The sequence below is a fragment of the Taurulus bubalis genome (genome assembly GCF_910589615.1).
Source record: "Taurulus bubalis genome assembly, chromosome: 10".
NCBI lineage: Eukaryota > Metazoa > Chordata > Actinopteri > Perciformes > Cottidae > Taurulus > Taurulus bubalis.
In genome coordinates, this window is record NC_136598.1 from 17429981 (window position 1) to 17442971 (window position 12991).

The 12991-nt window shown below is 40.7% G+C and overlaps 1 protein-coding gene across 1 annotated transcript in view; it reads left to right on the top strand.

Moving 5' to 3' along the window:
* The first annotated feature begins 256 nt into the window (after window positions 1-256).
* The window catches only part of pdgfd (platelet derived growth factor d), a 43963-nt gene continuing 31228 nt past the window's right edge, over window positions 257-12991 (top strand). The window contains exon 1 of the mRNA XM_079224618.1: window positions 257-380. Within this exon, the coding sequence (XP_079080744.1) occupies window positions 272-380 (109 nt within the window). The 5' untranslated portion in view covers window positions 257-271. The remainder of the gene's footprint in view (window positions 381-12991) is intronic.

Genomic DNA, 12991 nt, shown 5'->3' on the forward strand with positions numbered 1-12991 from the left:
TTTCAGACGAGGACAAATACTTGGCATTTTGGGGCATTTTGGCACAAGACGGCACGTCGTGTGCGCCAGGCGTCAGACATAGAAGTCAACAAGTGGCGCTCGTATTGTGGGAGAGGACATCTTATAAAAGCTTGTTGAAGTGGCCGAATGGAAAGTTAGTTTGCTCGTTCTTGGTCGCGGGACATTTCAAGTGAATCACATTCCATTTAAGCCACTGAAAGGGGAAGAGGACGAGTTCTTTAACGTTTCTACGAGTTTCTTATTACTCACCATGATATCATCGGTGATTTTCCAGATGTGGATAGTTGTATTGTTGGGGACTTTATCAACGGCTGAGGTCTCCACCGCCAAAGTAATGAGGGGCAACATCAGGAGAGACGGTGAGTCTTTATTATAGCATTCCTTTTCGTTGTTTTTACTGCTGAAACTGTGTCTCTGCAAAGCTCGGTTATAGTGACGCTCTTGTAAAAGTCTACTTAATTAGCCTGTAATTAATGTTCTTTATCTTTTGTTATTGTAGCCTTTGCTTTTTTAAAAAATAAAGTTTAGCTCAGGAAGTGGCTTTTTTTATTGATGCACCTTTGGATCCGAATATTTTTTCAGCTGAAAAAGCTGTTTTATATTGAGCTATTTATATGACCAATAGGAAACACGTTTTCTTGCAATGACTGAATGACTTGTGCTGACGTCAGTGTTACTTAAAATAGAGATCAGTTGTTTGTAAGTGTTGCTGTTGACTGACATGGCTTGTTGTAGTGAATTACTTGCTGACTCTGTTGAGTGAGTATAAAGTTAAATGATGTGCAGAGGCTGCAAAACAAGAGGAGAAAGCCTGTTGTCTGTTGGCTGACAAGCTGCTCCTAATTTGTAGACTTAAATAAGGAGCATGCACGTCCCAGACAACAGTGTGTGCTCGTCTAGAGTACATTACATAATTTCTGCAGTGCATCCCTCCTGCACTGAAGCTGCAGTCTTCAGATTTATTTAGCCTCTTTCCTATCTAACTTCATGCAGGTGCGCCATGCTTACTTTGCACTTGGGCCTGAGGATAAAGTCATGGTGCTACAGTGCTCTTGATCACACACACACACACACACACACACACACACACACACACACACACACACACACACTTTGACACATGACTTTAAGTCTGAGTGTCCACACATTAAAGCTCCCTATCAAATACCTCTGAAACTCTCTGAAGTTCAGATCTTTTTTTTTCTCATTGCATTTATCTGACTGCCATGCCTATTTAACCTAGAGACCAAACACACTTTGATAAGTCAATACCCACAGATGTTTGAGTGATGGATTGCAACCCGTTAGAAAAGAGTTGCCGGGTCTTTTTGGCATCATAGACACCGCAACAGAGTGACAGGTGTGCCGCAGCAGTACTGTGAGACAGAGCAGACAGACAGGATGGAATAGCAGCGCGTGATGACAAAGAAACGGCTTGTTACCAAATAAAAGTTGATACTGTTGGCATGACAGCTGCACTAACTCTATTCGGTCAAGGTTCAAAATACCAGCAGGATAAAAATCCTCTGCTCTCTCATGGAAAAAGTAAGAAGCAGAAAAGATCAAAAGAAGGCAGTGCTCCAACATACTTTTACGCTACTTTAGAAATGGGAGTTTTTATTACTTGTTCCAACAAGATTTAATAAGATCTGCATCTCAGAACGTGCCCTCTGTAGTTGATATTATTTTATGGTACTAGAAAAGAGTCTAAGACTATTCAAATGCACACTTAATTATTAGTTGTTCCTATTGACGCTTGTTTTATGCAGATTGTTCTTGTTCATTTTCTATATATTATCAAATTCTGATAAAAAATTATATGTTGCCTCATCTTCTCCTTTAAAAGTGCTCAATTGACTTCAGTATCTGCTCATGACAATAGTATTCCACTATATCTTTACAAAGCAAATGGTTGTTTGATGCTATATTAATGAACTGAATTTAGAATTTAGTACCTTTTAAGGAGAAAAGTTGAGCACTTCTTTGTTTTGGGGCAGGAGTGCTTCACAATAGGCCATTCATATGGTTTATTGTATTTCAAACACATACTTAAGCTTGATGAATTTGTATAAAAATGAAATTGAAAGAAAGCAAAAACTCACTGATGGACATTTCACTTTGCTGTCTACACTTGCCCTTACAAACCCAATCATTGTGTTCGGGCACTCTGAATGTGTCCCTGTGTTTACTTTTGCGCGTGTGTGTGTGTGTGTGTGTGTGTGTGTGTGTGTGTGTGTTTTATGACACAATGTCTGAGCTTACTTCGAGGAATTCCCCCTCTAGGTTTTTCCTCCTGTGTTTGTTCAGTGTTTTGCTCGTTCTTTTCGCAAGCAGCAAGCATAGCTTCACTTAAAAGTATGAAATAATTGAGATGTTGCTTGTAAAAAAAAAAACTTTATTCGTATATGTTCGTCATATTACATATTGTACATACATACATGGCATTTGGTCTCTGCATTTAACCCATCCTAAAGACCAGTGGGCTGCGGAGAAGTGTAGAGAACGAGCATGCTTTTAGTCAGTGGCATGGTTAACTTTCTGAAGAAACACGCCCTGCAAGCATACGGTGTGTGTATCATGCAGTCATTATGGCCACTAAACAGAGAGTAGAACTCCCACTCAGGGACAGAGTCACAACATATTGTATAAAGGCTCCTGGCATCTTTCTGATTCCTCTTCTTCTTCCCTCCAATAGGTCTCCTCTTATCTGTTACCTTCCTCTCTCAGTGCTGCCTTATCAGTCTCTGCCTCGCTACATATCACTCCATCTCTCCAGACCCTCCTCTTTCAATCTCCCCCTTTCTCATGTCTCTCTTTATCTTCACATCTTTCCGCATCTGTTTCAGGTCTTTTTAATCAAAAGCTTTTTCACCCTGTTGGTCCATGAGCAAATATAATGCGGCAAACACTGTCACAGACACGCACGCCAGCACGCTTCCACAACACAAAGCTACCTGCACAAGGATAATACTTGTATTCAACCTTCGTACACCAACAGATTGAACATCCATTGAGGATACACATAAAAGATTGTCATTCACGCTGTAAAAAACGGGAGCAGGCACAGATTTAAAAAAGCAACAAGTTATATAGTAATATGCACACATGCAATTGCAGACAAATAACATACCGTATGAGTGGCTGTGCTCATAAAAGCATGTTTGTTCTTATGCTGAGTTCATTGGCAGTGAGGTTAAGTGGCTTGTTGGCATCCAACTGTATAGCATATAGATTTGAATGCTTTACAATAAAGTTAAGGCTATCTTCATAGAATAACTTCTTGACGTGATAGAGTAGGGACATGATGTCATACAGTACCAGTATTCTTCTGCATCTCAAACCTGATTCTAAGATTCATTTTTCCTCACTTTCACTTCCCTTAAACTCACTGTCCTCTATCAGAAAGTATGATCCTACTGTTCGATTCAGCTTCTATGTTTATAGAAATATACACTTCTTAAGAAGTTCATACACAAGTATGTACATGTTTTTATTATCAAGTCATGCGATGCAAAATAGTGACATCTATCTTACCTTACACTCACATCATGCTGTCAATTCACTTATCATTCTGAAAGGAGGTCCCGCCCCAGATTGATACGTCATACTCACTCCTGCACGTATTTGATTGTGAACATACTGTACATATCATAACACATTGTCATGTGTTGGAATGACCAAAAAAAGGTAGAGGGAGGAGGAGCTAAAAGGTGTTTTGTTACCTAAAGGGAATGGCATTCAGTGCAGGGTTAAAGTTGATTTATTTGATTTATTCAACTGATCTCAAACTAAGCCAATTTGTATCATTTTAAGAAATCTAGAGTCTAAAACTGTATTCTTACTCTGTGCCATGAGTTGCAGGAATATATAGATTTACCGTGGTATGAATAGAGGGCCCTCAACCTGGTCAGTGCCTCCTGCAACATCTTGATTGATTTAGGAAATGAGGCAAAAGGGTTCATAATCTGCTTCACAAGGGCGGAGTGTCACTGAGGTTATTGGAATCCATGAGTCACTCTGAAGAAACCGACATGGAAGTACTCCCCACCCGCCCACCCAGACCGACACATTAACACAATTACAGGATCTCCCTTTCAAGGGAATCCCCCCCCCCAATAAAGACTTGTCATCGCACACACATACACACACTTTTCATGTGAGAAATTGCATGAGCTAAAGTTGTTCCACCCCTAAACATTTGGCAGACAGTCTTTTCCTCCCCTGTAGGGAGGAGGAAAGGAAATAGGGTGGTGACCACTTGGACAGAGAAGCAAAGACTGAAACGATGCCTTGGAAATTGAGTGGAGCTAGGTGTATGCTCTGTAATGGAAACTGTGGTGTGAAAGGTTTATGTGCCTTATGCCTTATGCATCCCCTGCTGTGGAGAATGTGATATTTCCTGCTTATATGGGAGCACCTGGAACGTGGATGTGTTTTATGGCACGGGGATGTTTTTATGGTTTTCTTTGTACGACAACTGGAAAGACCGTGGGAGTTGTTAGAAGGGATGCCATGCATGCATACATGCATATTTTAAAGATCTGTAAGTTAATTAATAGACACAAATTATGTTTATCCACTTTGTTGCCTCACTTTCATCACTATGCAGCAGCTGATTTTAAGTTGCCATGACGTTTTAGGAGGAGAGGGCAGCAGGAAAGACATGGAAGTTTAGAAGGGAGCTTAGAAGAGTTAGAGGGCACCGAATAGGAGGAGAGGGGAAAGGTGTGTTAAGAGAGAGATATGCCAAGTTGAAAGACCTGTCCCTCCACTTTTCTGCCCCGTCAGCTTCAAAGGAGAGATAGTAAGACCAACGGCAAGCCAAATTGACAGAGTATAAAGGAGGAAACGGAAGAAAGCCGGACTGATAGAGGAGTGGAAGGGGCTAGGGGTAGATAAGGCATTTCTGGAGAGGGAGAGCGGACAGAGTACAGTGCCAAACATCAGCAGATTATCTGATCTCTGTATCTGATCAAAACTTAAATCATGAAGAAAGAAAGAAAAAGAAGGCACCGCCAGCTATACCAACATGCAGTGCCTTTGCTACAGATGAAGGCCACAGACATGTCTTGCTCCTCAGATTGGGAGGGTCAGGCTACAGTCATGCCCACTCACTGATGTGGAAACATAATTAAGCTTTTTCACCTCATGACACAAATGTGATTCTTTAAAAGAACAATGAATTCCTCACGATTAACCAAATACACACACTATCATAATACAGAAACACACAATTATTTCACACTGATGATGTGAGTTCAGGTAACAGCCATCATCACTTGTTATCTCCTATTAGAAATATGACAATCATAATGAGAAGTTGTGGATAAAATAACCTGATATGTGGACTGTGAAAGAGGACGATGCTCCGAAAGGTTTTGTGCTTCAGCTGAGTGTAATAATTTATTAGGAAAACTACAACATCCTAGAGAAGTAACACAATATGGTGTAGTAGCTATAGGCTTGGACTGTGTAAAAGTAATACAGTATATCAGGGGATGAAGAAATAATCTTTGATACGGTCAAAAATATGGTGCACAACCTTTTATTAAACTGGTACAGTGATTATGTTGAATTAACTTTATCATTAGTGTATTGCAAACCCGGTGAGTGTGCTCTGTGCAAGTAATGCACTTTTTTTGCGGCTTTTTAAGTTTTGCTCTGTACTTTATGTATTCCTTCTGTTTCTTAATGTCATATACGCGTACGGGTACTTGTCCATGCAACATATGCTCAGAACGAACTTTCCTAACCCCCCCCCCCCCCGTCTTACTGCAATCACGCACCTCTGGTTAGCCACCCTAGCAGCTCATGGTGGCTTATTTGAGCTGGTCTTAGCAAACTTAAAGCAGTAGTTTCACATTTACACTTTTTTGTGCTAAGAAGTATATGAGAATATTGAAACCACTCTTCAAAATGAGGTGAGAGTGGATCTTCTCATCTAACTCTTGGCATTGAAGAAAATAAGTTAATTTCCCAAAACGTCAAACTATTTCTTATAAGCTGGATATCACTGATGTAACTGAGTGGGTTTGCTTACTTTGTGCTCATTGTGTATCTACTCAACTCTTTCTGTTACTCTAACTCAATTTACGAGCCAATAAAGCTCTTCTGAAATTGAGCCGAGTTGGGGACACGGTTGAGAGGAATTAGAGAGCAGGAAAGAAAGAGGGAGAGGGAGACAGATGTTTAGTCATTGGAGAGTGTAGTCAGACTTGTAACTGAGCCATCTGACAGTGAATAACAGAAGAGCAGGAAAATGAGACAGAGAGAAAGAAGGAGGTGGAGGGTGCATGAAAAGAGCTACAGGACAAGAGAGATCCAGGAAGCAATTAAGAGAGAAAGTTGATCAAACCAGTGGATGAAAAAGAAGAGAAGATGAAATGAAGAACAAGAAGAGAATAAAGATGTCAAAGATGGAAACGAGGAAGAGAGAGGAAGTTAATGAACAGAACAAACCAAAAAAGTGAGAGAATAAACATGTGGAACATTTTAATTGAGTGGACATGAGAGGTTGATCAGGGTAAAACGAAGAGCTAGAACCGAAGGCGGAGAGGAGAGAGGTGGCGGATGCTGCCAATGTACAAAAAACAGCTGACATGCAGGTGAAAGAAAGAGGCAGGGAGGGGGAGAAGAAAGAGGAATAAAATGAGGCAAAGTGAGTGAGTGTGATGGATATGAAAAGAGACAGAGTAGAGGTGTGAAAAGAGTGATAGAGACTGCATGGAACAATGGAGAAAGAAGAGTGTGAGCGAGAGAGCTGAATAAGCAGTGAACGTGAAAAAAAAGAGCGTTGAGGGAGAGAAAAGTTCGGAAAGAGAGAGAGAGAGTTTGTGAACACAGGGAGGTGGGAGGCACCTGCCAAAAGTGAGAGACACACTGATGAATAGGAATGAAGGATAATAAGAGAAGTGGAAAAGAGTAGGCAGATTTTAAGAGAATGTAGATTAGATGGATAGTGAGCTTCTCCCTGAGCTTCTTCCCTTCACTTATCACATAATGTAAGGAGGATTAGGAAAAACAAAAGCGCTTATTTGGCAATATTTCTGATGCTAAGCATTAGTTTTGTTCAAGGTTTGAAAATGCTCAATGAAGTTCCCTCTCGCAAGCAATGAGGCAGTGTGTATACATTATCAAGGGCTTCTTCTAGGGCTATAGTGAAGCTGTAATGCTCCATCGTTGACAATGTGGGAGCAATAAATAGTTTACCATCTTGGTTCAGACTACATACTACGTTATTATTTTATTAGCTTCACAAGTAGGCTATAGGTGCACTCAACCATCGGCTACTTGAGTAAGTGGAATATGTAAAGATCTAATGTGAAAGAGGAGAGTACTGTAAGCATCACGCTCTGCAAACATTTCAATATGTCTGGTGTAATTGTAACACTGTTGTTATCACGATTTTATTAACCGGTGGGAACATTTCCTCACCGTGGCACCCCAGGGATGGATGATGGTGTAGATGCTGTGCAGCAGATGTCTGAGTTAACACAAAATACTCTCCACCTGGCACTTTACTTACAAAGTTTAAATGGGACATTGAGCAAAGTAATATAAAAATTACTTAAAATAAAACATAATTCAACTTATAATCAGCTGTATAAGATACTTTCTCTCCAACTGTGAGTGATATTGATTAAAGACATAACACATACACCTTGCAAATGACTCCTATATCAAATCTCAAACATGCATTCCAGTGACAAATTAAAAGCAATAGCAACATTAAGTGTCAGTAAAGTGTTGGGCCAACACAAGCTGTCAGAAATACTTCTAGTAAAATATCTCAAATACTTCATATTTACAGGGGTAACTCTGCTTTGCAACAATGCCACTGTATGCAGCTGGTGGGTTAATTACATTGATATCCCCTCGGGCAAGGTGTTGCATGGAAACAGGCTCTCTGAGGGGATTGTGGGGGAAATTAACTGGATCTCTAGTGCAGCTATTTGGCACTTATTTGGATTTTCAGTTGGATAATAACAGAAAGCCAGCTGATCTTTTATCAAGCTGCAGGTAGAACTTGTACATCAAATCAAAGCATTTATGTACAGTTTAATGCACCATCAAAAGGCAAGTTATTCATTTCCTGATTTGTAAAAATCAGAATGGCAGACAGTGTAATGTAGCCATTTCCCAACCAATACGGACTACACATGCTTGTTTGTTTGACCCACTATCACTAAGTAAAAGAACTAAGCAGGTAACTGCGTCAAAGAATTGGAGTTAAAATAGTGCTGAAATGATTTGTCAATTGCTTGAGTGAAAACTTTCAAAATGTATTAATTGTGTGTCATTAAAGCAAAAATGACCGACATTTGCAGGCTTCAGCCTTTCAAATGTGAGAAAAATTGTTTGTAGTAGCAGCAGCAAGCCCGTTACATAGTAAACATATTACATTTAAGACATTTAAATAATAAAGAAAATGCAAAAATGCAAAGTATATACAGTGAAATAGAATAGGTATTAAAATTAACGAACTAAACGACAGAAGCGGTGCACGGGTTCAGAAGTGGTGTTAGGGTTCAGTATATAATCTCTGTGAAATAGCACATGAGGTGTATTGTATAGTTTAGGATGTTTTCTCAAGAAAAACACACCTAGGGATCAAGTGCTTCAAGTGAAACTTTTTAGAGTACAAGATACAGATCCTGGAAAAAAATGGCGTGACACCAGTGGGTTTCTGCCACCAGGGCTAAGTGAGGGCGAGAACATGACAAATGTCAGAAGTGACAATGCAGGAAGATGAGAGCAGGAACCGCTCTCACCCCAGGAGATGTGTCCCTGCTGAAGGAAAGAGATAAACACTGTGTATTCATGTTGTGTGTTTTGTATATATGTGCAGAGAAGAAGGCGTGTGTGTGTGTGTGTGTGTGTGTGTGTGTGTGTGTGTGTGTGTGTGTGTGTGAGAGGGAGAGAAAGAGAAATCCTCTCGTGCACTGTGAGAGCTATGTCTTTGTTACTCTGACAATGGGGCTCTGACACAAATGAAAAATTATATATTTTTTTCCTCTCCTCTGTCAAACACTTTTATCTTCCCCTCTCCAACTGTCAGCGTTTCTCCCCATATTTCCCTCACTCTCTCTGATTCTCCATTTGTGTATCTCAGCATTTCTCCCGCTGTCTTTCTCCCTCTCCTTCTGTCTCTTCTTGTCTTCAATAGCTTCCCCTCTCCTGTTCTCATTTCATAATTTGTACTCTCTGAATTTGGTATCTGAGCAGCAGAATGTGAGGAAGAGCAGAGAGAGGAGTAGAGAATACAAATACTGCAAGAGAGGGGGGGAGGAAAAGGGGACACGGATAGGAGCACAGACAAAAAGGGAGAAGGCATTGTTAGAGGGATATAAGAGGGGGAAGAATGTGAGAGAGGCTGATGCAAAAGTTAACAGGCAGAAAAAGGATCAGAAGAAAGGAAGAATATAAAAAGGAGAAGGGGAAAGAAATGTGCAGCAGTGTGCTACTGTGGAGCCTGCAGCAGGATAAGTGATCCCAGTGGTGGATAGAAGGTCAGATACACACTGACAGTCAGACCACTGATTAACCTTGTGCTCTGACCACACACACACACACACACACACACACACACACACACAGAACTGATGTGAGACAGACAGACTGCGAGCAGGATGGCTGTCAAAACATCAGCATCTGCTCAGCATCACACACAACGCTCAGAGCAAACACACACAAACATACATCTTGCAAACAGTGTCCAAGCAGCATCAGAGGAATCAAGGCTGATATTTGATAAATTTGTGCTAGCCCAGCTGGGGCTTTGCTAACACACACACACACACACACACACACACACACACACACACACACACACACACACACACACACACACACACACACAGTTCAGCAACAGCCAGTTTCAAACATAAAGTAAGGGAAATATAAAGGAAACACAATTTGTGTGTAGTTATTAGATTAGATGTTTATTATATTGGGACTGTTTTTAGTGTATATGGCCTTCAATGTGTGTTTTCTTCTGTGAACATATTAAGTGAATATCGACGTGTGTGTGTGTGTGTGTGTGTGTGTGTGTGTGTGTGTGTGTGTGTGTGTGTGTGTATGTGTGCGTGCGTGCGTGCGTGCGTGCAGAGCTAATTGATTGGCCTCGTCAGCCCTGCTGTTCAGACTGCAGTATCTGTCAGCAGGAGCCAACTGCTACTCTAACAAGCCCTATAATCCCACACACACACACACACACACACACACACACACACACACACACGCACACACACACACACACACACACACACGCACAGGCCATTAATGTAGAAACAGACGCACAGACTTACACGTTCGTGTTGAAGCTCAACAATTATAAAATTCATGCTGCGTCTGAGATGCTATTCTTGACATTTAACAGTTTGAATGACAGACGTCAGAAATATCAGTAGAATCCCCTGGCATTTCTTGTTATGTGACAAGTATAACAAAAGGCCCAGCCATTAAGCCAACCTTAAGCCAGAGTTATATAAAAAAATTAAAAAAGGAAAAGTGCTAAAAATTCCAAAACGTCTGCCGAGTCGCGTTCTTATTAGTACATGCACAGCATCGGACAAAGAGATAACGTGCAAGATACGGCACACAACACTCTGCATCAAGCCACACATACTGTACAGACACACACACACACAGGGAGGATATTGCTGATGAAGTGTGGGTAAATACACTCCATCACAGTTTAGGAGGTTACAAAGAGACGAGCCACTCTCATCCCTCATCCTCTGCTTCTCTCTGTACGGCCCCTCCCTCAAACCCTCCTCACAATCTGTCGTTACAACTTGAGCCGGCTTCCTACACCCACCTGCTCTCTAACTATCCCTCTTTCTTGCAGTCATGGATTTCTGTCTTATCTATCACTCCTTCCCCCCTCCCCCGTTCCTTTCTCTTTCTCTATTTCTTCTTGTCCTCCTCCCTTTACCATCCTCCTCATTTAGTAAGATGGAGCTTTCTGTCAGACGTGTTTTTTTGACGCCTCCTTCACCGCTCTGTTTGTGCAACACTGTCCCAGTTTATCTGTGTGGCACATGAGCATGTGTGCATGTAGGCAAGGTGTGCACGACCGTGTGAGTTATACATTAGTTAGAGTTTGTATATGTGGCTGAGCTGCTGCTTTTGTGTGTGTTATCCTCGTGAACAGGGCTGGGAGATGTGGCCAAAATCTCCTTCCACGATGAGGTAATTTCTTATCTTAACAATATAAATCATGATATTGCATGTTTTCTGCTCTATATGAAATAATCACACGGTGAAGCCTATTTTTGTTGTCATTTAAATAAGAACTTTTAAATGATAGAGAAAAAACATATCTAAACAATTCTAGCTATACACTGATTATGAACACATGCAGTAATCAGATGTAAATGATAATCTGAGTTTGATCATAAATGTATGCTTGTAGTATGTTCTTGTTATCATCAAATCAATTTGATTTCATCACAATGATTATATTGAAAGACAATGCATTTTTAACTATGAATTTTGTCATGCATACGTCAACATCTGGAACCAGCATAGATGTTAACAGGTAAAAACATTAAGCAAGATGTTATGTCCAGGAAATCCTCAGATACTAAATATGTATTTTTATATTAATAAAACAAAAAATTAAACTTGACTTGCACTTGACACAGTTCTAACAAACGAATATATGTGAAGTGAGTATATGAAGTAGGGTCTATTGTACATAATCGGTGTGCCATAATGCACTGTTATAAAGGCAAATGTGCCGCCTATGAAACACGCTTTAATCTGCATCGATAATGCATTTCATCCCCATGTTTTGCCTCAATGCCATTTTTGCACAGATAGGCTTCTCATTACCTTCATGTGCCTTAGGCTCTCTCTCTCTCTCTCTCTCTCTCTCTCTCTCTCTCTCTCTCTCTCTCTCTCTCTCTCTCTCTCTCTCTCTCTCTCTCTCTCTCTCTCTCTCTCTCTCTCTCTCTCTCTCTCTCTCTCTCTCTCTCTCTCTCTCTCTTTGTGCTCCTCAGTTGCAACATCACCATGCATATGACCATGAATATGTATCATTTTGCGTCCTAGTACTCGTGCATCTGCTTGTGTGTGCACCGCCTTTGTATGTGTGTGTTTCTGCTACTTGAGCCATTCAGCAACAGCATCTCCACTGACCTGTCCTCAGTGCCGACTCAGCTGTTGGTCCCCTCTGCATTATTCAGCGAGCTAAGCCAAAGTGTTAAACAAGAGCACATCACAGCAGAGGACGGAGGCATGCTAAGTGGACTGGCACAAGACATGGAGAATGTAGAGATGTTAGCTTAGTGCGATACAGAGATTAGCGTGTAGAAACAAGACGAAAGCCGTGTCCCATTTCTATTCACACAAATTTCTACTTTGCTTTGAGGACACACCGACAAATACGGTGGTATGAATACCAAATGTGCTTGATGTTTGAGTATTGGATGTCTGGAGGACCACTATCATTCTACAATGTAACACATAAGAAATGTAGGAGATTGTCACAGTTAAAAAAACATTAATTAAAGATGCTCCAGGTGCATCACGAAATATAAAAATACCACTTTGGAAAACACGGCATGTGGCTTATTTGTATAGTCTTTCAATTCAGGTTAGAACAGTGTGACAATTGTTGGTGTGTGCTTGGAGAAAGGGGCATGTAATCTCTGAGGTCCAGCAAAATAACATCATGTCTCCAGAATAATAACAACATTTAAGTAATTGTGTATATCCTCAAGTTGTTTATATCACGTAATATCCTTCAGTTTTAAAAATGACTTAGAAATGGACGTTATCCTTTCAACCTTTCAAACTAGTAGATTTTCTGCCCTAGTTGGCAGAGCGCAGTTCATCCCTCTTCTTTATACCCATTAGGCTAATTTGTCCCCAAAACAGGTGTTGAGTCATAGATGCCTGAGAGGCACTCACAAAAGCTAAGTGGATGCTAATGCTAATCAAAGGCCCAAAAGGACCATTGAGA